This window comes from Stenella coeruleoalba (assembly GCF_951394435.1).
Source record: "Stenella coeruleoalba genome assembly, chromosome: 10".
NCBI classification, from domain to species: domain Eukaryota; kingdom Metazoa; phylum Chordata; class Mammalia; order Artiodactyla; family Delphinidae; genus Stenella; species Stenella coeruleoalba.
The window spans coordinates 64,791,085-64,814,969 of record NC_137156.1 but is presented as its reverse complement, the minus strand read 5'-3'; the positions used below and the strand labels follow the sequence as shown (position 1 = coordinate 64,814,969).

Below are 23,885 nucleotides of genomic sequence, written 5' to 3'. Positions count from 1 at the left end.
TATAAAACTCTTAAAAGAAATAAAAGGGAAATCTTCGTGGCATTGAATTTGGCAATGATTTCTTGGATGTGACTTGAAGAGCACAAGCAACAACAAAAAAATTGTAAACTGGACTACATCAAAATTTAAAACTTCTGAGCATCAAAAGGACACAACCAACAAAGTAAAAAGGCAACCCATGGAATGGAAGAAAATATTTGCAAATCATATATCTGATAAGTGGTTAATATCCAGAATATATGAAGAACTCCTACAACTTAACAACAGAAACTCGATTCAAAAATGGATAAAAAGGGACTTCCCTGGTAGCGCAGTGGTTAAGAATCTGCCTGCCAATGCAGGGAACACGGGTTCGATCCCTGGTCTGGGAAGATCCCACATGCCGCGCAGCAACCAAGCCCATGCACCACAACTACAGAGCCTGTGCTCTAGAGCCCGAGAGCCACAACTACTGAAGCCCACGTGCCTGGAGCCCATGTTCTGCAACAAGAGAAGCCACTGCAATGAGAAGCCCGCGCACCACAACTAGAGAAAGTCCACGCACAGCAACGAAAACCCAACACAGCCAAAACAAAAATGGATAAAGGGGATCAGAATCAAGATGGTGGAGTAGTAGAACATGGAACTCTTGTATCTCTTCCCACAAATACATCAAGAATACGTTTACAGATGGAACAATTCTCACACAACACCTACTGAACACTGGCAGAAGACCTCAAACACCTGAAAGGACAAGAAAGATGGCCACGTAACTGGGTACGGCAAAAGGAAAAAAAAAGAGGAAGCAGATGGGTCCTGCACCCCTAGGAGGGAGCTGAAGGAGAGGTTCCCACACCCTGGGAAGTCCCCTCACCAGAGGAAAGATCAGCAGGGACAGAAAAGAAGCTTCCAAGGCTCAGAGACAGCAACAACCAGTTAGTGGCAGGCAGGACAGCCAGAGATTACACAAATGGGCCGTGCCACTGCCCTGTGCATCCCAGCCTTAGAAGCACCTTTGCTGGTATGGGCAGGGGCTGGGTGCAGGAACGTGGGGTTTAGAGGACAGACCCGGGGAGAGGACTGCTGTTGGCTGCATGGAGACAGCCTAAAGGGGCTGGAGTGTGGGGCACAGCGACCAGGAGTGTTCATGGAAGAAGCCCAGGCTGCCACAGAAGCGAAGTGCCATTGTTAAGTGGCGCAGGGAGAGATGGGGCCACCATTGCAGCCTCCTTCCCCACCCACCAGCTCCTACCTCCATAGGCTCTGGCCGCTGCCCCAGCTCCCTTCTGCCTGGGCAGGCCAATGCACTCCAGCTGCCACCTCAGTTCCCTCCCACCTGGGCAGGCTCACAAGTTCCAGCCACTGCTTCAGCAGCCCTGGGCGCAGACACCAGTGGGTTGCCCACACACAGAGGTGGGGCTGAAATCACAGCTGAGCCCCAGGGGCCGTGTGACTTAGGAAGCAGAGATGAAATCTCTCCCTGTGGCTGAACGAACCGCAGATTTACACCTCCGCTGCCAGCTTTGTATATTCAGTGCCTGCAGAACATCTGAACAGAAAACTGGTGCTCCCATGGCTGGGACAGGTCTGGCCTTGGCAGCTGTGGGCATTGTGGGCATGTACACCAGGCGGCTGGGCTGAGCCAGGGTCTGAGCTGCCTCCATAGCACCCACAGAAGGTCCAGGTGCACGAGTACTGCAGTCTTGGGACCTGACTTCTGTGGATCTGCGCTGGTGGCATTGTGAAAACAAAGCCTGAGAGGTACCAGGGAGGACTGCCAGCATACCTACGGTTGAGGTGGGGCCGAGGGCAGTGCCAATAACAGTGTACTCTGAGAGTCTGCACAATAGGTGAAAGGTGACACAATGGAGCACACTCACAGGTGAACAGCTCAGGAGGAGGAGGAGTATCAGTGGCTCCTCTCCCAGTGGGAGCACCCCAATCCAACCTACCTTGCACCACATACCAGAAATGCAACTCAGAAACGGATCTGGGGGCTGCTACTCCAACAACTGGGGAGCACACCCTGCCCCGGACAAGGCAGTGAAAACCATAGAGCAAAGAGGAGGCCCTGCTCAATATCCAGTGCTGGCTCTGGTCAGCACATCAGTCACACCTCCTATCAAGGGGATGATAGCCAGCATACAGTGAGGAAAGAGGTGGCAGGCATCCATACTAAAAACAGCCCTCACATCCAAAAATATTAAGCCCACACAGGCTACACAGGAATGTTTCCACATAAAAATAGCCCTCCAAGACCACAGTAGATAATTGTTTCTCCTCAACTCGTTCAGCAAGAGAAATATAAGTAAAATGAAGAAGCAGAGGAACCACTCCCAATTAAAAGATCAAGAGAATACCCCTGAAGAACAAACAATGAAGCAGACCTCTTCAGTCTAACAGACACCAAGTTCAAAAAGGAGATAATGAGGGACTTCTCTGGTGGCGCAGTGCTTAAGAATCTGCCTGCCAATGCAGGGGACACAGGGAAAATTCCACATGCTGCAGAGCAGCTAAGCCCGTGCACCACAACTACTGAGCCTGCACTCTAGAGCCCGTGAGCCACAACTACTGAGCCCATGCACCACAACTACTGAAGCTCATGCAGCTAGAGCCCATGCTCCGCAACAAGAGAAGCCACTGCAATGAGAAGCCCGCACACCACAACAAAGAGTAGCCCCCACTCGCCACAACTAGAGAAAGCCCGCACAGCAACGAAGACCCAATGCAGCCAGAACTAAACAAAAATAAAAAAGGAGGGCTTCCCTGGTGGTGCAGTGGTTGAGAGTCTGCCTGCCGATGCAGGGGACATGGGTTCGTGCCCTGGTCCAGGAAGATCCCACATGCCGTGGAGCGGCTGGACCTGTGAGCCATGGCCATTAAGCCTGCGCATCCGGAGCCTGTGCTCCGCAACGGGAGAGGCCACAACAGTGAGAGGCCCGCGTACCGCAAAAAAATAAAAAAGGAGATAATGAAAATACTGAAGGAATTGAGAAAAGCTATCAACAGAAATGCAGACTACTGTAAAAAGGAACTAGAAATTATAAGGAGGAGCCAAGAAAAATTAGTGAATTCATTTGAAGAGATGAAAGCTGGACCAAAGGCTATGAACAGAGGAATGAATAATGCAGAACAAATAAGTGATCTAGAAGACAGAATAATGGAAATCACCCAATTAGAACAGCAGACAGAAACCCAAATGACAAAAAATGAAAGCAATATGAGACCTATGGGATAACATAAAGTGGGCCAATCTATGCATAATAGGGATCCCAGAAGGAGAAGAAAGAGAAAAAGGTAATGAAACTGTGTTTGAAGAAATTATGGCTGAAAACTTCCCAAACCTAAAGAAGGAAACATATCCAGATACAGGAAGCACAGAGGGCTCTGAACAAGATAAACCTAAACAGACCTACACCAAGACATATTAAAAAAAGTTAAAAATAAAGAGAAGGTTCTAAAGGCAACAAGAGAAAAACAAAGAATTAATTACAAGGGAACAACCATAAGGTTATCAGCTGATTTCTCTACAGAAATGCTGCAGGCTAGAAGGGAGTGGCAAGATATATTCAAAGTCCCCAAATGGAAAAATCTGCAACCTAGGATACTCTACCCAGCAAGATTATCATTTAGAACAGAAAGAGAGATAAAGAATTTCTCAGATAGCAAAAAGGAAAAGAATACAGCAATACTAAACCTATCCTAAAGGAAATATTGAAAGGTCTTCTCTAAGTAGAAAAGTAGAGGGAATTCCCTGGCAGTCCAGTGGTTAGGACTCTGTGCTGCCACTGCAGGGGGCCTGTGTTTGATCCAGGGTCAGGAAAGTAAGATCCCACAGGCCGCATGGCACAGCCAAAAAATAAATAAATACGAAAAGCAGTAAGAATCTACAGGAAAGAGAAAATCATAATTGGCAAGTAAATCATTTAAACAAGAAAGTACACACACAGATTTTTAAAATAGTAAAAAAATTTTTGTGAAAGCAATGATAACCACAATGAATGGCAAAAGGATAAACATGAAGATGCAAAAGAGGACATCAAAATCATTAAATGTGGGAGAGGAGAGTAAGAAAATGTAGATTTTTTTTTCTATAAGGTGTTTGAGCCTATCTGACTACCAGTCTAAAGCAAGTAGATATAGGAAGGAGTTAACATACTTGAAAAACAGGGCAACCACATACAACAGATTCACAAAAAAACAAAAAGAAGAGAAGATAAGCGTAATACAAAAGAAAATCATCAAACCACAAAAGAAAAAAGAAAGGGACAAAGAAGAAATATAAAATCAACGGGAGTGCTCACTTCGGCAGCCATATACTAAAACTGGAACAATACAGAGAAGATTAGCATGGCCCCTGCACAAGGATGACACGCAAATTCATGAAGCGTTCTATATATTTTTTTGATACAGCCACTATGGAGAACAGTATGGAGGTTCCTTAAAAAACGAAAACTAGAACTACCATACGACCCAGCAATCCCACTACCGGGCATATATCCTGAGAAAACCATAATTCAAAGAGTCATGTACCACAATGTTCACTGCAGCTTTATTTACAGTAGCCAGGTCATGGAAGCAACCTAAATGCCCATCAACAGATGAATGGATGAAGAAGATGTGGCACATATATACAATGGAATATTACTCAGCCGTAAAAAGAAATGAAATTGAGTTATTTGTAGTGAGGTGGATGGACCTAGAGTCTGTCATACAGAGTGAAGTAAGTCAGAAAGAGAAAGACAAATACCACATGCTAACATATATATGTGGAATTTAAAAAAAAAGTTATGAAGAACCTAGGGGCAGGACAGGAATAAAGACGTAGACGTAGAGAATGGACTTGAGGGCACGGGGAGGAGGAAGGGTAAGTTGGGACAAAGTCAGAGAGTGGCATGGACTTATATATACCACCAAATGTAAAATAGATAGCTAGTGGGAAGCAGCCGCATAGCACAGGGAGATCAGCTCGGTGCTCTGTGACCACCTAGAGGGGTGGGATAAGGAGGGTGGGAGGGAGAGCAAAGGGGGAGGAGATATGAGGATATATGTATATGTATAGCTGATTCACTTTGTTATAAAGCAGAAACTAACACACCATTGTAAAGCAATTACACTCCAATAAAGATGTAAAAAAATATATAATAGAAATAAAAAAAAATCAATGGGAAAACAAGGTTTAAAATGGCAATAAATACATACTTATCAATAATTACCTTAAATGTCAATGGACTAAAGGCTCCAATCAAAAGAAACAGAGTGGCAGACTGGATTAAAAAAATAAGAGCCTACAATATGCTGCCTACAAGAGACCCACTTTGGGGCAAAGGACACACATAGATTAAAAGTGAGGGGATGGAAAAAGACATTTCATGCAAACGGAAATGACAAGAAAGCAGGGGTCACAATATACATATCAGACAAAATAGACTTTAAAACAAAGGCTATAAAGAAAGATAAAGAAGGACACTGTACAATGATAAAAAGATCAACACAAGGAGAGGATATTACACTTGTCAACATATATGCACCCAACACAGGAACACCCAAATAAATAAAACAAATACTAACAGACATAAAGGGAGAAACTAACAAGAATACATTAACAGTAGGAGACTTTAATACCCCACTCACATCAATGGACAGATCTTTGAGACAGAAAATCAATAAGGCAACAAAGATCCTAAATAATACAATAGAAAAGTTAAACTTAATTGATATCTTCAGGACATTACATCCAAAAAAACCCAGAATACACATTCTTTTCAAGTGCACATGGAACATTCTGTAGGACTGACCATATACTAGGGCACAAAACAAGCCTCAACAAATTTAATAGTATAGAAATTATTTCAAGCCTCTTTTCTGACCACAACAGCATGAAACTAGAAATCAACCACAGAGAAAGAAACAAGAAAAAACCAATTACATGGAGACTAAACAACAAACCACTAAAAAAACCAAAGGGTCAACAAGAAAAATCAAAGAAATTAAAAAATACCTTGAGGCAGGGCTTCCCTGGTGGCTCAGTGGTTGAGAGTCTGCCTGCCAATGCAGGGGACACAGGTTCGTGCCCCGGTCCGGGAAGATCCCACATGCCGCAGAGCGGCTGGGCCCGTGAGCCATGGCTGCTGACCCTGCGCGTCCGGAGCCTGTGCTCCGCAATGCGAGAGGCCACAACAGTGAGAGGCCTGCGTACCACAAACAAAAAAAAAACCAAAAACCTTGAGGCAAATGACAATGAAAACACAACCATAAATATCTCTGGGATGCAGTTCTTAGATGCAGTTCTTAGAGGGAAGTTCATTGCAATACAGGCCTTCCTTAAGAAACAGGAAAAATCTCAAATAAACAACCTAGCCCACCATCTAGAAGAATTAGAAAAAGAAGTACAAACAAAACTGAAAGTCAGCAGAAGGAAGGAGATAATAAAGATCAGAGAGGAAATAAATAAAACAGAGATAAAAGAACAAGACAAAAAAATCAATAAAACCAAGAGCTGGTTTTTTGAAAGGGTAAACAAGATTGACAAACCTCTAGCCAGGCTCACCAAGAAGAAAAGAGAGAAGACACAAACAAAATAAGAAATGAAAGAGGAGAAATCACAACAGATACTGCAGAAATACAAAAAGCCGTACGAGAATACTATGAATAATTATAGGCCAACGAATTTGACAACTTCAAAGAAATGGACAACTTTCTAGAAACATACAGCCCATCAAAACTGAATGAATGGGCTTCCCTGGTGGCGCAGTGGTTGACAATTTGCCTGCCAATGCAGGGGACATGGGTTCGAGCCCTGGTCTGGGAAGATCCCACATGCTGCGGAGCAACTAGGCCCGTGAGCCACATCTACTGATCCTGTGCGTCTGGAGCCTGTGCTCCACAACACGAGAGGCCACAACAGTGAGAGGCCCGTGCACTGCAATGAAGAGTGGCCCCCGCTCGCTGCAACTAGAGAAAGCCCATGCACAGAAACGAAGACCCAACACACACCCTGATACCAAAACCAAAGACACTACCAAAAAAGAAAATTACAGGTCAATATCTTTGATGAATATAGACACAAAAATTCTCAAACCAAATCCAAGAATACATAAAACAGGTCATACACCACAATCAAGTTGGATTCATCCCAGGGTCATAAAGATGGTTCAACATACACAAGTCAATCAATGTGATACACCACATTAACAAAAGAAAGGACAGAAACCAGGACTTTCCTGGTGGCCCAGTGGTTAAGACTCCATGCTTCCACTGCAGGGGGCATGGGTACAATCCCTGGTCAGGGAACTAAGATCCCATGTGCCACATGGCATGGCCAAAAAAAACAAAACGGGGGGGTGAGGGGCAGAAATGACAGAAGCTACATGATCATCTCAAAAGATACAGAAAAAGAATTTTATAAAATTCAACATCCATTCATGATAAAAACCCTTACAAAAGTGGGTATAGAGGGACTATAACTCGACATAATAAAAGCTATTTATGAACTTCCCTGGTGGTGCAGTGATTAAGAATCCGCCTGCCAAAGCAGGGAACATGGGTTTGAACCCTGGTCCTGGAAGATCCCACATGCCACAGAGCAACTAAGCCCGTGCGCCACAACTACTGAGCCTTGCTCTAGAGCCTGCAAGCCACAACTACTGAGACCATGTGCCACAACTACTGAAGCCTGAGGGCCCAGAGCCCGTGCTCCGCAACAAGAGAAGCCACCACAATGAGAAGCCTGCTTGCCGCAACTAGAGAAAGCCAGCGTGCAGCAATGAAGACCCAACGCAGCCAAAAATTAAAAAAAATAAGTTTTTTAAAAAAAAACACCTCATGGTAACTGCAAACTGAAAATCTATAATAGATACACACACACAAAAAAAGAAGAAGGAATCCAAATAAAACACTACAGTCAGTCATCAAATCACAAGAGAACAAAAGGGTAGAAAAAAGACTTACAAAAACAAATAAAAGGGGCTTCCCTGGTGTCACAGTGGTTAAGAATCCACCTGCCAATGCAGGGGACACGGGTTCGAGCCCTGGCCTGGGAAGATCCCACATGCCGTGGAGTAACTAAGCCCGTGCGCCACAACTACTGGGCCTGAGCTCTAGAGCCTGCAAGCCACAACTACTGAGCCCATGTGCCACAACTACTGAAGCCTGCACGCTTAGAGCCCGTGCTCCGCAACGAGAGAAGCCACGACAATGAGAAGCCCATGCACAGCAGTGAAGAGTAGCCCCCGCTCACCACAACTAGATAAAACCCACGCACAACAACGAAAACCCAACACAGCCAAAAATTAATTAATTAAAAAACAACAACAAATCCAAAACAATTAACAAAATGGCAATAAGAACATAATATCGATAATTACCTTAAACATAAACAGATTAAATGCTCCAACCAAAAGACACAGACTGCTTGAATGGATACAAAAACAAGACCCATTTATATGCTGTCTACAAGAGACCCACTTCAGATCTAGGGACACATACAGGCTGAAAATGATGATACAGAAAAAGGTATTCCATGCAAATGGAAATCAAAAGAAAGCTGGAGTAGCAATACAGTAAGTCCCCTACAAACCTTCAAGTTGCAAACTTTCAAAGACGTGAACGTGCATTCTCATGTCTAATCATGTAAGTCAGTTCATGTGTCTGGCGTACATTGTCACATGCGTGCATCTTCTACCGGTGGCTGTGTTTTTGTGTACTTTACTGTACAGTACTGTATAGAGTACAGTAGTACAGTATCTTTATTTCCAGCCCAGGATGTCCGGAAGCAAGCATAAATGCAGCGGTGGTGTAGCTGGTACAGTACTACCCAAACATCACTGGAACATTTTTTTCAAGACGGTAGATGGAATTGAAGGAATCAGAACCTGCACCGTCAACTTCAGGCGTGAGTGAAACTGCAGCTTGCCCTCCATCTCCTATTGCTGATAATCCATCAGCCCTACCATCTCCCACCTCCTCTCCCTCCTCCAGTCAGTAACTCTTCTTGCCTGTTCACTCGATACCAGCCCCTATATGCAGTTGTTGTACTGTATTACTGTACTTTTCAAGGTACTATATTGTAAGATTAAAAATGTTTTCTTTATTTTTTGTGGGTTTTTTTAATGTATTATTTGTGTGAAAAGTATTATAAACCTAACACAGTACAGTACTATACAGCTGACTGTGTTAGCTGGGTACCTAGGCTAACTCTGTTAGACTTACAAACAAAACGGGACTTACGAACACACTCTTGGAACAGAACTCGTTCGTATGTAGGGGACTTACTATACTCATACCAGATAAAACAAACTTTAAAATAAAGAGTGTTATAAGAGACAAAGAAGGACACTACATAATGATCAAGGGATCAATCCAAAAAGAAGATATAACAATTGTAAATATATATGCACCCAACACAGGAGCACATCAATATATAAGGCAAATACTAACAGCCATAAAAGGAGAAAGCAACAGTAACACAGTAATGGTGGGGGACTTTAACACCCCACTTTCATCAAGGGACAGATCATCCAGACAGAAAGTCAATAAGGAAACACAGTCCTTAAGACACATCAGACCAGATGAACTTAATTGATATTTATAGTGCATTCCATCCAAAAGCAGCAGAATACAGATTCTTTTCAAGTGCACATGGAACATTCTCCAAGACTGATCACATGCTGGGCCACAAAGCAAGCCTTAGTAAAGTTAAGAAAATTAAATCATATCAAGCGTCTTCTCTGGCCACAAGACTGAGATTAGAAATCAACTACAAGGGGAAAATGATAAAAAACACGAACACATGGAGGCAAATAATATGGTACTAAACCATCAATGGATCACTGAATAAATCAAAGAGGAAATCAAAAAATACCTAGAGAAAAATGAAAATGAAAGCACAATGATCCAAAACCTATGGGACACAGCAAAAGCAATTCTAAAAGGGAAGTTTACAGCAATACAATCTTACCTCAGGAAACAAGAAAAATCTCAAACAACCTATCCTTACACCTAAAGCAACTAGAGAAAGAAGAACAAACAAAACGAGAAGTTAGTAGAAGGAACGAAATCATAAAGACCACAGCAGAAATAAATGAAATAGAGATGGAGAGAACAATAGAAAAGATCAAAGAAACTAAAAGCTGGTTCTTTGAAAAGATAAACAAAATTGATAAACCTTTAGCCAGTTTCATCAAGGAAAACAGGGACAGGGCTCAAATCAGTAAAATTAGAAATGAAAACTAAGTTACAACTGACAGCACAGAAATATTGGGTTGGCCAAAAAATTTGTTCGGTTTTAAGTAAAAATAAAAGACACACTTTTCATTTTCACCAAGAACTGTATTCAACAATGTATTCGGTAACCAAACGAACTTTTTGGCCAACCCAATACAAAGAATCACAAGCGACTACTACATGCAGCTATATGCCAATAAAATGGAAACATAGAAGAAATGGACAAATTCTTAGAAAGGTACAATCTTCTAAGACTGAACCAGGAAGAATGAGAAAATATGAACAGACCAATCACAAGTACTGAAATTGAAACTGTGATTTAAAAACTCCCAACAAACAAAAGTCCAGGACCAGATGGCTTCACAGGCAAATTCTATCAAACATCTAGAGAAAAGAGTTAATACCTGTCCTTCTAAAACTATTCCAAAAAATTGCAGAGGAAGGAACACTCCCAAACTCATTCTATAAGGCCACCATCCAGAAAGTGTCCAGAAAGTAGACATACAGGGAACACACCTCAACATAATAAAGGCCATATATGACAAATCTATACCTAACATCAAACTCAATGGTGAAAAGCTGAAAACATTTCCTCTAAGATCAGGAACAAGACATGGATGCCCACTCTTGCCATTTTTATTCAACATAGTTATGGAAGTCCTAGCCATGGTGATCAGAGAAGAAGAAGAAATAAAAGGAATCCAAATTGGAAAAGAAGAAGTAAAACTGTCAACTGTTTGTAGATAACATGATACTATACACAGAAAATCCTAAAGATGTCACCAGAAAACTACTAGAGGTCATCAATGAATTCGTAAAATTGCAGGATACAAAACTAATACACAGAAATCTGTTGCATTTCTATATACTAACAACAAAAGATCAGAAAGATTAATCAAGGAAACGATCCCATTTACCATCACAACAAAAAGAACAAAATACCTAGGAATAAACCTACCTAAGGAGGCAAAAGACCTGTACTCAGAAAACAATAAGATATTGATGAAAGAAATTAAATATGACACAAACAGATGGAGAGATATACCATGTTCTTGGATTGGAAAAATCAATACTGTGAAAATGACTATACTACCCAAAACAATCTACAGATTTAATGCACTCCCTATCAAATTACCAATGGCATTTTTCACAGAATTAGGAAAAAAAAAATTTTTTTTAATTTTTTTTTGATGTGGACCATTTTTAAAGTCTTTATTGAATTTGTTACAATATTGCTTCTGTTTTATGTCTTTGGTTTTTTTGGCCATGAGGCATGTGGGATCCTAGCTCCCCAACTGGGGATCAAACCCACACCCCCTGCATTGGAAGGCGACGTCTTAACCACTGGACCGCGAGGGAAGTCCCTAGAACAAAAAATTTTACAATTTGTATGGAAACACAAAAGACCCCAAATACCCAAAGCAATCTTGAGAAAGAAAAACAGAGCTGGAGGAATCAGGCTCCCTGACTTCAGACTATACTACAAAGCTACAGTAATCAAAACAGTATGGTACTGACACAAAAACAGAAATACAGATCAATGGAACAGGATAGAAAGCCCAGTGATAAACCCACACACCTATGGTCACCTAATCTATGACAAGGGAGGCAAAAATATACAATGGAGAAAAGACAGTCTCTTCAATAAATGTGTGGGAACTGCTGGGAAAACTGGACAGCTACATGCAAAAGAATAAAATTAGAACGCTCCCTAACACCATACACAAAAATAAACTCAAAATGTATTAAAGGGGCTTCCCTGGTGGTGCAGTGGTTAAGAATCCACCTGCCAATGCAGGGGACATGGGTTCAAGCCCTGGTCTGGGAAGATCCCACATGCCATGGAGCAACTAAGCCCGTGCACCAAAACTACTGAGGCTGCGCTCTAGAGCTCGCGAGCCACAACTACTGAAGCCCACGTGCCTACAGCCTGTGCTCCGCCACAAGAGAAGCCACCACAATGAGAAGCCCGCGCACCACAACAAAGAGTAGCCCCTGCTCGCCGCAACTAGAGAAAGCCCGCGCACAGCAACAAAGACCTGATGCAGCCAAAAATTAATTAATTAATTTTTAAAAATGTATTAAAGACCCGAATGTAAGGCCGGACACTATAAAATTCTTAGAGGAAAACATAGGCAGAACACTTTTTGACATAAATCACAGCAAGATCTTTTTCTATCCATCTCCTGGAGTAATGGAAATAAAAACAAACATAAACAAATGCAACCTGATTAAACTTAAAAACTTTTGCACAGCAAAGGAAACCATAAATAAAACAAAAAGACAACCCTCAGAATGGGAGAAAATATTTGCAAATGAAGCAACTGACAAGGAATTAATCTCCAAAATATACAAACAGCTCATGCAGCTCAATATCAAAAAAACAAATAACCTAATCAAAAATGGGCAGAATATCTAAATAGACATTTCTCCAAAGACGACATAGAGATGGCCAAAAAGCACATGAAAAGATGCTCAACATCACTATCAAAGAAATGCAAATCAGAACTACAATGAGGTTATCACCTCACACTGGTGAGAATGGCCATCATCAAAAAATCTACAAACAATAAATGCTGGAGAGGGTATGGAGAAAAGGGAACCCTTCTACACTGTTGGTGGGAATGTAAATTGGTACAGCCACTATTGAGAACAGTACGGAGGTTCCTTAAAAAACTAAAAATAGAGCTACCATATGATCCAGCAATCCCACTCCTGGGCATATATCCAGAGAGAACAATTGTTTGAAAGGATACATGCACCCCAATGCTCACTGCAGCACTATTTAAAATAGCCAAGACATGGAAGCAACCAAAATGTCCATCGACAAATGAATGGCTAAAGAAGATGTGGGGTGTGTGTGTGTGTGTGTGTGTGTGTATATAAATAAACACACACACACACATATATAATGGAATATTACTCAGCCATATAAAATTATGCTATTTGCAGCAACATGGATGGACCTAGAGATGATCATACCAACTGAAATCAGACAGAGGAAGACAAATATCATGTTATCACTTATAGGTAGATATGAAAAACTGATACAAATGAACTAATTTACAAAACAGAAACAGACTCACAGACTTAGAAAACAAATTTAGGATTACCGAAGAGGAAAGGTGGGGGAGGAGGAATATATTAGGAGGTTGGGATTAACCTGTATACACTAATATATATAAAATAGATAATCAGCAAGGACCTACTGTATAGCACAGGGAGCTCTACTCAACACTCTGTAATAACCTACATGGGAAGAGAATCCGAAAAAGAATAGATATATGTATATGTATTACTGGATCAGGTTGCTGTACACCTAAAACAAACACAACGTGGTAAATCAACTATACTCCAACATAAAATAAAAATTTAAAAAAAAAAGAAAAGAAAAAAAGAAATGCCTACTCTATTCCCCTCAGGCCTCGGTGACCTTGGCTGGTGTCACATCCCTAAAGCCTGAGCAGGCTTGGGTCCCGAGGCTGGACTGTTATGGGGCTGAGGGAGCTGGGGAGGATGTGCCAGCAAATGAGCCCCCCCTCCACCCCTGCAGACATATAGTGCCTGGTCCCTCTGCACGAAACCACAATCTCCAGATCCAGGTGGGCCCTCCTACAGTTAAACCAAGTCTAGTGTACCCAAAGAATGTTGGACCCTCTGGGCTGAAACAGCTTTGAAAAGTCAGCTGGCCTCCAAGTCTCCTGGTGGGGGGATTCCCACCTCCAGCCTCCTTCCTTAGAGTTACCCCACCTACGTACACCACCCCACCTACATACAACACCACAGCGGTTTGGCAGGGGTTGGGATTTGTCTTGGGGGTGAAAGGTAAGGGGGAAGAAGTAATGGAACAGAAGCCTGAAAGGTTCGAAAGGATACATGCACCCCAATATTCACTGCAGTGCTGTTTACAATAGCCAAGACATAGAAGAAACCTAAATGTCCACCGACAGATGAATGGATAAAGAAGATGTGGGACAGGACTTTCCCTGATGGCACAGTGGTTAAAAATCTGCCTGCCAATGCAGGGGACACAAGTTCAATCCCTCGTCCAGGAAGATCCCACATGCTGTGGAGCAACTAGGCCCATGCGTCACAACTTCTGAGACTGCGCTCTAGAGCCCACGAACCACAACTACTGAGCCCACGCACTGCAACTACTGAAGTCTGTGCACTCTAGGGCCTGTGTACCGCAACTACTGAGCCTGTGTGCCACAACTACTGAAGCCCGCACGCCTACAGCCCACACTCCACAACAAGAGAAGCCACCACAATGAGAGGCCCGTGCGCCGCAACAAAGAGTAGTTCCTGTAGGCTGCAACTAGAGAAAGCCCACGCACAGCAACAAAAACCCAATACAGCCAAAAATAAATAATTTTTTTAAAAAATTTGCTACATATATACAATGGAATATTACTCAGCCATTAAAAAGAATGAAATAATGTCATGTGCAGCAACATGATGAACCAGGAGATTACCACACTAAGTGAAGTAAGTCAGACAGAGACAAATATCATATGATATCACTTCTATGTGGAATCTTAAAAAAAAGATACAAATGAACTTATCTACAAAACAGAAAAAAACTCACAGACTTATAAAACAAACTTATGGTTACCAAAAGGGAAAGGTGGTGCGGGAAGGATAAACTGGGAGTTTGGGACTGACATATACACACTACTATATTTAAAACAGATAATCAACAAGGACCTACTGTATAGCACAGGGAACTCTACTCAATATTGTGTAATAACCTAAATGGGAAGAGAATTTGAAAAAGAACAGATATCTGTATAACTGAATTACTTTACTGTACACCTGAAACTAACACAATATTGTAAATCAACTATACTCCAATATAAAATAAAACTTAAAGAAAAATTATTAGATAAACCAAGAAAAAAAAATACCACTGTTGTATGCTCACTGATACAGAAACATATCCACAGTATGTTAAGTGAAAAAGGCAGGCTACATAGGCAGTATAGGTGGTACATGGTCCTACTGTGGTTTTATATAGTATATATAAATAACATTAAAATATATATATATATATATATATATATACACAAAAAAATTGTGAAAAGGGTTTTTTCTTTTGCTTTTTGATTTTAGTATTTTCAAATTTTTCTATCATTAATTTTGCTGCTTTTACAGAGGAAAAAATACTGAATTAAAATAAGAAGACAGTTCTAGGTGGTTTCTTTACTTCCCTATCAAACCAATTCTGTCCACACCTGCATAAAAACACTATCCTCCTACCTGTCTGAGCAACTCCAGCTTCTTCAGTTCCTCATTGTAGGCTTCTGGATTCTCTCCATAATTCTTCTGGACAAACTAGGGAGAGAGAGAGAAGATTGTAAACCAGGGATAGAGCATACTGCCCTGCTCCTGCTCCTGCCCTCCGAGTCCTCGGCAATCACCAGTCAGGGCTCAGGATGGAGTCCAGACCCACAACCACGAGCTCATCTCCTGGGCCGCAAGAAACTCGACCTCAGTAATGGGACAGCACCAAGATGCTGACTGCGGGAGCCTCCTCCATTGAACAAAATGGAAAAGAAGACTGGACAACCTGAATGGAACACCCTGGCTGGCCCTCATCATGCTGCAGCCCTCTCTCTATGAAGCCCAGGACTCTGCCAGCTCAGGAAGCTGGGGAACTCAGCTGTCTGAAATGGGATCCTACTGAGCATCCCAAAATGGGCCACAAATTCAAGCCTCCCTCAAGTACTGGTCCCTGGTGTGTCCTGGGGTCACAGTCATAATCCTGACCCAACAGCAAATGTAGTAGGAAGAAGAACCAAAGAAGAGTGGGAGCGCAAAGCCTTCTTCACCAGCCCGCCTTCCTGCGGAAAGGGCACCACAGAAGTAAGTGATCTCATTGGTGAGGAAAGGCCTGTGGATGTGTGATGGGAATGACCCAGACAGGGGGAGGGGAGAGGAGGGGGCCCATATCAGAGAAGGGACTGGCATGCCTGCCCACAACAGCACTCACCACCTCTTGGACAGTGAGCACACTCACCAGCCTGGAGGCACGGCCTGGACCAAAGGGCCCCCTGTTCACCTAAGATCAACAGACTAAGGCAGCTGGAACTACTCCTGTTGCAGGAGGTCCTGTGGGACAGAGGCCGAAGGGATTGGAGGGATATCTGAGGGTCCTAGAAACAAGGCTTCACCTGACATCGCTGAGAACATCTGTCCCTGTAGTCACACAATGGTAAAGGGGAGAGAGATGCTGCCTCCACTGCCAGCAAACTGTCCCTAGAGGAAACCTTCTACCTGTCTCATTCCTCCTCCAAGATCAGCAGCAAACACTTACTGAGCTCCTACCCACAGGCCAAACACTGTGCCAAGTGCCTAATAAGTCACTCAATCCTAACAACAACCCAAAGAAGCAGACATCATCGTCGTCACCATTTTACAGATGAGGAAATGAGGAAACTGAGGCACAGAAGTTAAGGCATTTGCCGAGGTCACACAGCACCAATAACTGATGGGGCAGTGACTGAAATCCAGGCATTCGGGCTCCAGAGCACATATTCTTAACCACACATTAGACCAATCCATTTCTATTTTTTAAACATGGTTCTCATAAAACAAAAAATGGGAAGCAAAAATGAATCGCCAGCCACACAATAAGTCAGTGGAGCAGACAGGCTATTGTTTAAATTCTGATAAAATCCTCCATGGCTTGATCACTCCCCCTACTGAACAGAGGAAAGAGGCGGCTGAAGGTTCTAGAGTAAAGGACAGAGACCATCTCTCAGTCATTCTCTCTATAGCTCACACCTCTGCACAGCTCAGAACAAGGTCTGGTCAGGATTTGAAGGTCACAGCAGAGTCTGAGAAGGAAGGCCCAGCAGCAGGTAGAGCCTGGGCCTTGGCACCCCAGATCAAGAGTAAGATACTAGAAGGCAATGACAGGACCCCAGCACAGCTACACAACTAACAGCTGGTGGGGGTTAGGAGGATCAGGGAACCTCCAGAGCCCAGCCTGGCTTTGGAGTAGCTGGGAATCCTTTTCTGAGGGAACAATGAGACCTATGAACAGTTTTATGCTGAAAGCACGTCCAGGGTTCAGAGCCACAGCAGGGGGCAAAACGGCGAGGAAGGAGTTATAAGTGAAAACAATAAAACAGAATGAAAACACCACTTCCAGAGAGAAATACCAAGACTGAGTAAGTCCTGGCTATGCCCCTGGGTTGCTTTGAGATCCGTCTGGGCTTGGTTTTTCACCTGTAAAATGGAGTTAATATTATCTGCTATGAGGCTTCCTTGGTGGCTCAGTGGTTAAGAATCCACCTGCCAATGCACGGGACACGGGTTCGATCTCTGGTCCGGGAAGATGCCACATGCCATGGAGCAACTAAGCCCGTGCGCCACAAATACTGAGCCTGTGCTCTAGAGCCACAACTACTGAGCCCATGCACCAAAACTACTGAGGGCCACACACCTAGCGCCCGTGCTCCGCAACAAGAGAAGCCACCGCAATGAGAAGCCCGCGCACCGCAACGAAGAGTAGCCCCCACTCGCCGCAACTAGAGAAAGACCGTGCATAGCAACGAAGGCCCAATGCAGTCAAAAATAAATAAAATAAATAAGTTTTTTAAAAAATTATTTTAAAAAATTACCTGCTATGTCTAACTCACAGAGCTGTCATAGGTCTTGAGCTATTCACTAAACAGAGGAAGAGGATGCTAAGTTGAAAATATTGTTTACAATATGCCAAGACCTGTACTAGGGACTCACATGCATTAACTCTTGATTCTCACAAGCTTATAAGGTATATTATTAGTCCATGTTACAGGTGAGAAAAATGAGGCCCAGGTTAATGATGTAATCATTTGTAGCAGCTGAAAGTCACCAACTATTAAGTCGAAAAGGTGGGACCTAAGGCAAGGTCTGTCTGATTCCAACGTCTATACTATTTCCATGATGGTACTCTGCTCTTTTACCAAGCAACAAATAGCCCAGAATTCTGCAGGTAAATTGAGATCACTGGAAACATCCATCCTGGGTCCTGCCATTCTTTTGCAGAGATGAGCAATCGCAGTGCTAGCACTCTGGGCCAAACTTCCTGATTCTTGACCCAGGGATATTCCTTTTGTGTCACCTTCTCTGGTACTATCATGGTCTCATTCTTCTGTGTATGCTCTTTTTTTTTTTCCTGGATGATGGGGATGTTTAGCTTCTGCTCTTAATTTGATATAACACCTTGGAATTTCATGGTGCTAATTAAAGCAATAACCCAAGAAGAAAAGGCAATAAAAGGCATCACAGCTGTTGGCACTGTATTCATTCACCATGCACATTATATTTCTTTTTTTCTTCACTTGCAGGATTGACTCAAATATGGGGAATGCCTTGGGCTATTCCACATAAAATTAAGTCCCACTTACAGTGTTGTTAATGAATACAATATATGTTCTGCTACTGAATTTCAAGTGAGATTAATTTTATTCAGAGAAGGAAGTATTATTGCCAAGGGGAATCTTCAGCCCCTTGGTATCAGCAAGCCTAAGACCAAATTACAGGCCAAGAGCATCAGGGATGAGAACAGGCATTCATCCTCACCTAGTCTAACCCCTACATAAGACTCAAGGCTTCTCTCCCGCATCTCTTCTGAACAGCCCCTCCAACTGCCTGGATAACACTAGTGAGGTCGACTCAAGTTACCTCCCCTGGAGGGTGCTAGAACTAGACTAGGTCATTCAACCTAAGCACTCTCTATACACAAGTATTTATTACTTCCCAAGTAAAGAATCTGGTGTGAAAGGGATATACGGCTTTTATGTATGAGATTAAAGTCAGAGAAGAATGAACTGAACAATCCAGGTCACCTGCACCTGAAGCCATTCTGCAGTAAACTCGAGTGGGCAGATAGGCTCAAGCAGACCGGCTCAGTGACTCCAAATCTGTGATAAGAGATAAGACAGGTCACCACCAAAGGCAACTGGCAACATCCTCTGCTCCTCACTGCTGAGGAGCCAGGCACTTTTAGGCCTCTGGTCATCTCATTTCCCCATCTATGTGTGGGACAAGTTTTTCAAGAGTGAGCTGTCCCATGAGAAATCTGGAAGGGGATAAAAACTCCACAAACCTGAAAACCAGACTCTACCTACATGAGAATAAGATGAACAGTAAGAAGAGGCAACAAGAGCGTACACTCTGTGGCACAGGTCAACTGAGTGAGGGGAGCGGTAAGATCTGTCTGAATTTGAAGGAGGGTGGTACAATTGCCGGCAGCTAAAGGGACCCCGAGAAAGTACAGTTCAACCTGGGTGATGAACAGGAGGAAAGGAATTCCAGTAAGGACCGGAACAAGGACAATGACCAGCAAAAGAGGCTGAAAGTTCCTATGTGAGAGGCCTGGTAAGACTGAAGTGTGAAAGGCAGGCTGAAGCGAAGTGGTGGCAGGCCTTGAACAGCGGACAGTTTCTCTGGAGTAACCTGGTGCGAAAGTGGAGACTTGGAGAGAGCAACCCAGCCAGAGAGGGAAGAGGGGAGAGGCCAAGAAGCCACTTGGTTGGTAGGCTGGCTACCTATGGTACATCTGTCCTTGAGGATGGTTTACTATGTGGATCACTAGAAGGTAAGCTCCATGAGGGCAGAGATTTTTGTCATCACATACAGCCCTGAGAATGTCACTCAATAACTTTGTTCAATGAATGAATCAGGGATGGATGTAGCACCTGAGTCCAAGTGAGCTTGACCTGAGCTCAAGTGCAGTTGGTTAAGGGCAGGTGTTTGGGTCCACAGGGGGAAAGAACTTCTAACATGAACATGTGTGGCCAAATCACTCACTGATGAAGAGCACAGAGTCATCCTTCATCAGTTTCCAGTGAGCACTCTGGGCTCCAAAACACAGGTAAGGTACAGGGCTAGCAGCATTTCCCCACTAAAAAATTATGTGAGTCCAGGTATCCCAACCTAAAACTTGGCACTGCTGTTCAAAACCAGCGTGCTGTTCTCCTGGCTCTTATTTCACATTATTCCATAATTGAAGGCATATCCATCAGGAATGAAAACCAGTACTAACCATTATGAAAGGTTTTTTTCAAAGGCCCAGCTCTCACAAATAAAGAAACCCTTTACCTTCTTGAAAAACTCCTATTTATTCTTCAAAACCCACCTCCTTGGCAAGCCTCCCCTGATGGCCCCTCCTTAGGCTGGTACTTCTGTACACACTGCACATATCTCTACTCTTCCACTGATGTCACAATCTAATTTTTAAATCTCCTCTACCAAACTATGTATTCCATGAAAAAAAGGACTCTTATTCATCTGTATTTCAGGACTCCGCATGGTGCTCAACAGATTGACCTCAACAGAACCATTTTCATTCTACTATCCTAAATTAAATTCTACTCCTAAGCTCTAAGTCATTGGTGAAGGTTCCTGCAGGTCGGAGCAAGGGTAGGAAAGGACAAGGGTACCAGTGGCAGAAGGTTAAGCGTGGGTTCTAGGGTTGGGGACAGGAGTCCTGGTCAGGGAGAGTTCCCAGCTGCAGTGGCTACTGTAGTCTCCTCTGCAGGAAGACAGTTCCAGAGTACCTGAAGGAGTTGGCCACCCACAAGACTGCTATTCCTTTTCAGTGGGTTCATGTAAAACATGCAACAATTTTAACCTATCAAATAAATGGTGTATCTTTCCCCAACCCCAAAATAAGGAAACAAAGAAAAAGAGCAGATGTCTAGGAAATGAATTTTTCCTCAGCATCTGATACCACCTTAGTAAATGGCTAATGAGTAACTCCTCCCATGGAGGCCCAGGGGCTCCCAGGAGATCACTGCTCACATAATACCTTGTGGGCTAGGTGTTAAGTGACAAGAGCATCAGAGGCTAAGTTCAAACAAAAAGATCTCCAAGGAGTTCCTGGACTAAGATTTTATCCACTGGATTTCCATAAATTTATGGTCACCATCTCTTAATTCCCTCTCAACTGTCAATCATCTGAGAAACATTTTCCTGCATGCCAACTATGAAAAAGGGACCCTGCTAGGTTCTGAGGAGCAGGGAGATGCCTCTCAGGTTACTTACAATAGAACAGTGGGGTTAAAACATAGCGCACGTAACTGTCACTAGGAAAAGGATAAAAAGAGTGAGGAATTCAGAGAAGGGAAAGATTAATCCAGATGAAAGAAGGCTTGTGGATGAGACAGAGCTTAAACTGGACCTTGAAAGACTGACAGAATCAATAAATAGAGATTAAAGAAGAGCCCCATCGGGACTTCCCTGGTGGTCCAGTGGTTGAGACTTCATCTTCCAATGCAGGGGGGTGGGTTCGATTCCTGGTCGGGGAACTCAGATCCTGCATGCCTCGGGGCCAGGGGGACAAGACGTGAAGCATAAGCAATACTGTGACAAATTCAATAAAGACTTTAGAAGTGGTTCACATCAAAAAAAAAACAACAAAAAAAATTTTTTTTTAAAAAAGAAGAACCCCATCCCCACTCCAGAGGGCAAAGACGTGAGCTCTTCTGGGTGGGAGGAATTCCACAACCAAAGGCACAGAAGAGCAAACATACAGAGAATGTTAAGGGAACAGCAAGTAGCTGTGAACAGAATCTGGGATACTTGTATCAGAAGCACGTAGATCAAACACATACTGAGCCCTGAAAAAATGATGAAAGAACTGGGGTAGGTCAGAGAGTATTCTGAATAGGTTACGGTTGAACTAGAAAACAAAGTTTTGCTGTGTTTTAGAAAAATTCACCTAATTGAACTAAAAGAGCAGATGGAAGATAAATCCAGTGGATAAAATCTTAGCCCAGGAACTCCTTGGAGATCTTTTTGTTTAAACTTAGCCTCTGATGCTCTTGTCACCTACACCTAGCCCACAAGGTATTATGTGAGCAATGTTCTCCCTGGGAGCCCCTGGGCCTCCATGAGAGGAGTTACCAAACTCTGGGAAAGAGGTAACAAATTTTTGGAATTTTAGATCAATTAATCTAATTTCCTGGTTTTACAAATGAGGGAAAAGATGCCCAAAGAGATTAAACGATGGACTCAAAGGGATACAAACTGTTAGTGTCTGAACTGAGGCAGTGGCAGTGTCAAGAGAGAATGGGAGACCTTCCTCGGAAACTACTTCTCAATCTATTTTCTTTGTCCTACTTTTTTTCCTCAAGCACCTTACTGAAAAAAACCACAAGGATATCAACCTGCAAGAGCCTCCTGGTTGTTCCTTTTTACTTCTGCTCTGACCCCCAATGCTACCAGGTGGTCATTCCCAAGGCAGATGTCTCAGAGGGCTTCTGATGCCCAGTCGACACACCTGGCCCCGCTTTGTACCAGCCACACCTGATCTCGCCACAGCGATCCCTCGCCTCCGTCAGCGCCAAACCTGCCAGCCTCTTCCGTCCAACTGAAGGTTCAACAAATGACTCCTAAAGTCTCTCCGGAAGCTACAACACTGTTTATCCCCTCTGGGCAGTCGTGAAAGGCAGTAACCCTTCCCCAAATGACACGGAACTGTATTTTCTGGTCCAAAGGGTCTCCAGATTAGGGTTCTTCTTCTGAGGAGACCAGACAGAATGGCACCAAGTGTCAGAGAGACTCCAATCGCAGAGGTCAGACATTCCTGTGGCTCACGGAGCTCTCATCTTAAAACACATCCTGAGCCATCCTCAGCGTCTGTCCCAGTCCGGTGGTGGACAGACAGCGCACCGAGGGCCGGGCACAGCCTTTCCACCCAGCCGTTCAGGGAGGGCCGCCCACTGCTCCCCGCAGGGCGGTCCTGGCGTGGATTAGGGGCGGAGCAGAACGAGGTCCAGAGCGTCACACCGAGGAAGTGAGGTGCCTGGATGGGAATCTTGGATGGCCGAGGAGACAGCGGGTGCTAACAGGGGCCTGCGGGCGCGCAGGGGTGGGTTGGGGTGAGATGGGGGTGGGCCAAGCTAAGGAAAGCCAGCGGAGGCCCCTCCTGGCCTCACCCGACGTCGCGACAGGGTCTGGGGAGATGATGGACGCGCAGGGGGCGTCCCGCGCCGGCAGACGACAGAGATACGCGGGAGAAGCGGGGGCGGGGAGGAGGCGCACTCACCTTCTTCACGGCCGGCTGAAAGTGGAAGTCACCGGCCTCTTTCAGGTCCAGCCAAATCATAGGCATGCGGGGCACAGCCTCCATGGCGGCTGCCGCCCGCCGGCCACTCGGCCGCTCCGCTAGCTTTTCCAGGTACTAGCTCAGCTGTAGGCACCGCGCCGCCCCTCCACGCCGGAAGTTACTGGTCACGCTGGGATAAAAGAATGCCCCCACGGCCTGCTGGGAGATGCGGTCCCCGCCCGCACAGCCTTTCGCGCAGGCTCATCTTCCATTGCGCATGCTCAGCCTCCTCCACGGGGGCGTGTGTAGAGGGCAAATCTCCAGCCCGAGGCGAAAGGGTTTCTGGGAGTAGTAGTCTACCTGCACTTAAATGCCAGACAGGGTAGTAACTGGTTTCTTCCTCCTGGAGGAAGTAGACCTGCTGGATTGGCTCTGGCCCGAGGTGCTCCCCACTCAGGGGAAGGGCGTAAAAGAACGTAACCGTGAACTTGTAGACTTAAGTAGTGTCCAGGGCCTTGGTAGATGGGGTTAGGTGCGGTGGTAGAGATAACGTGGCGGCAGGCCACTCAGAAGAGGTGACTTAAAAACTGAGCCTTGGGCTTCCCTGGTGGTGCAGTGGTTGAGAGTCCGCCTGCCGATG

The 23,885-nt window shown here is 44.1% G+C and overlaps 1 protein-coding gene across 1 annotated transcript in view; it reads right to left on the bottom strand.

Moving 5' to 3' along the window:
* The window catches only part of PTPN23 (protein tyrosine phosphatase non-receptor type 23), a 41,840-nt gene extending 18,392 nt beyond the window's left edge, over positions 1-23,448 (bottom strand). Inside the window, exons 1-2 of the mRNA XM_079933802.1 lie at positions 23,246-23,448; positions 15,463-15,537 (exon numbers count right to left, since the gene is read on the bottom strand). Of these exons, the coding sequence (XP_079789928.1) occupies positions 15,463-15,537; positions 23,246-23,329 (159 nt within the window). The 5' untranslated portion in view covers positions 23,330-23,448. The remainder of the gene's footprint in view (positions 1-15,462; positions 15,538-23,245) is intronic.
* Between the last annotated feature and the right edge of the window lie 437 nt (positions 23,449-23,885).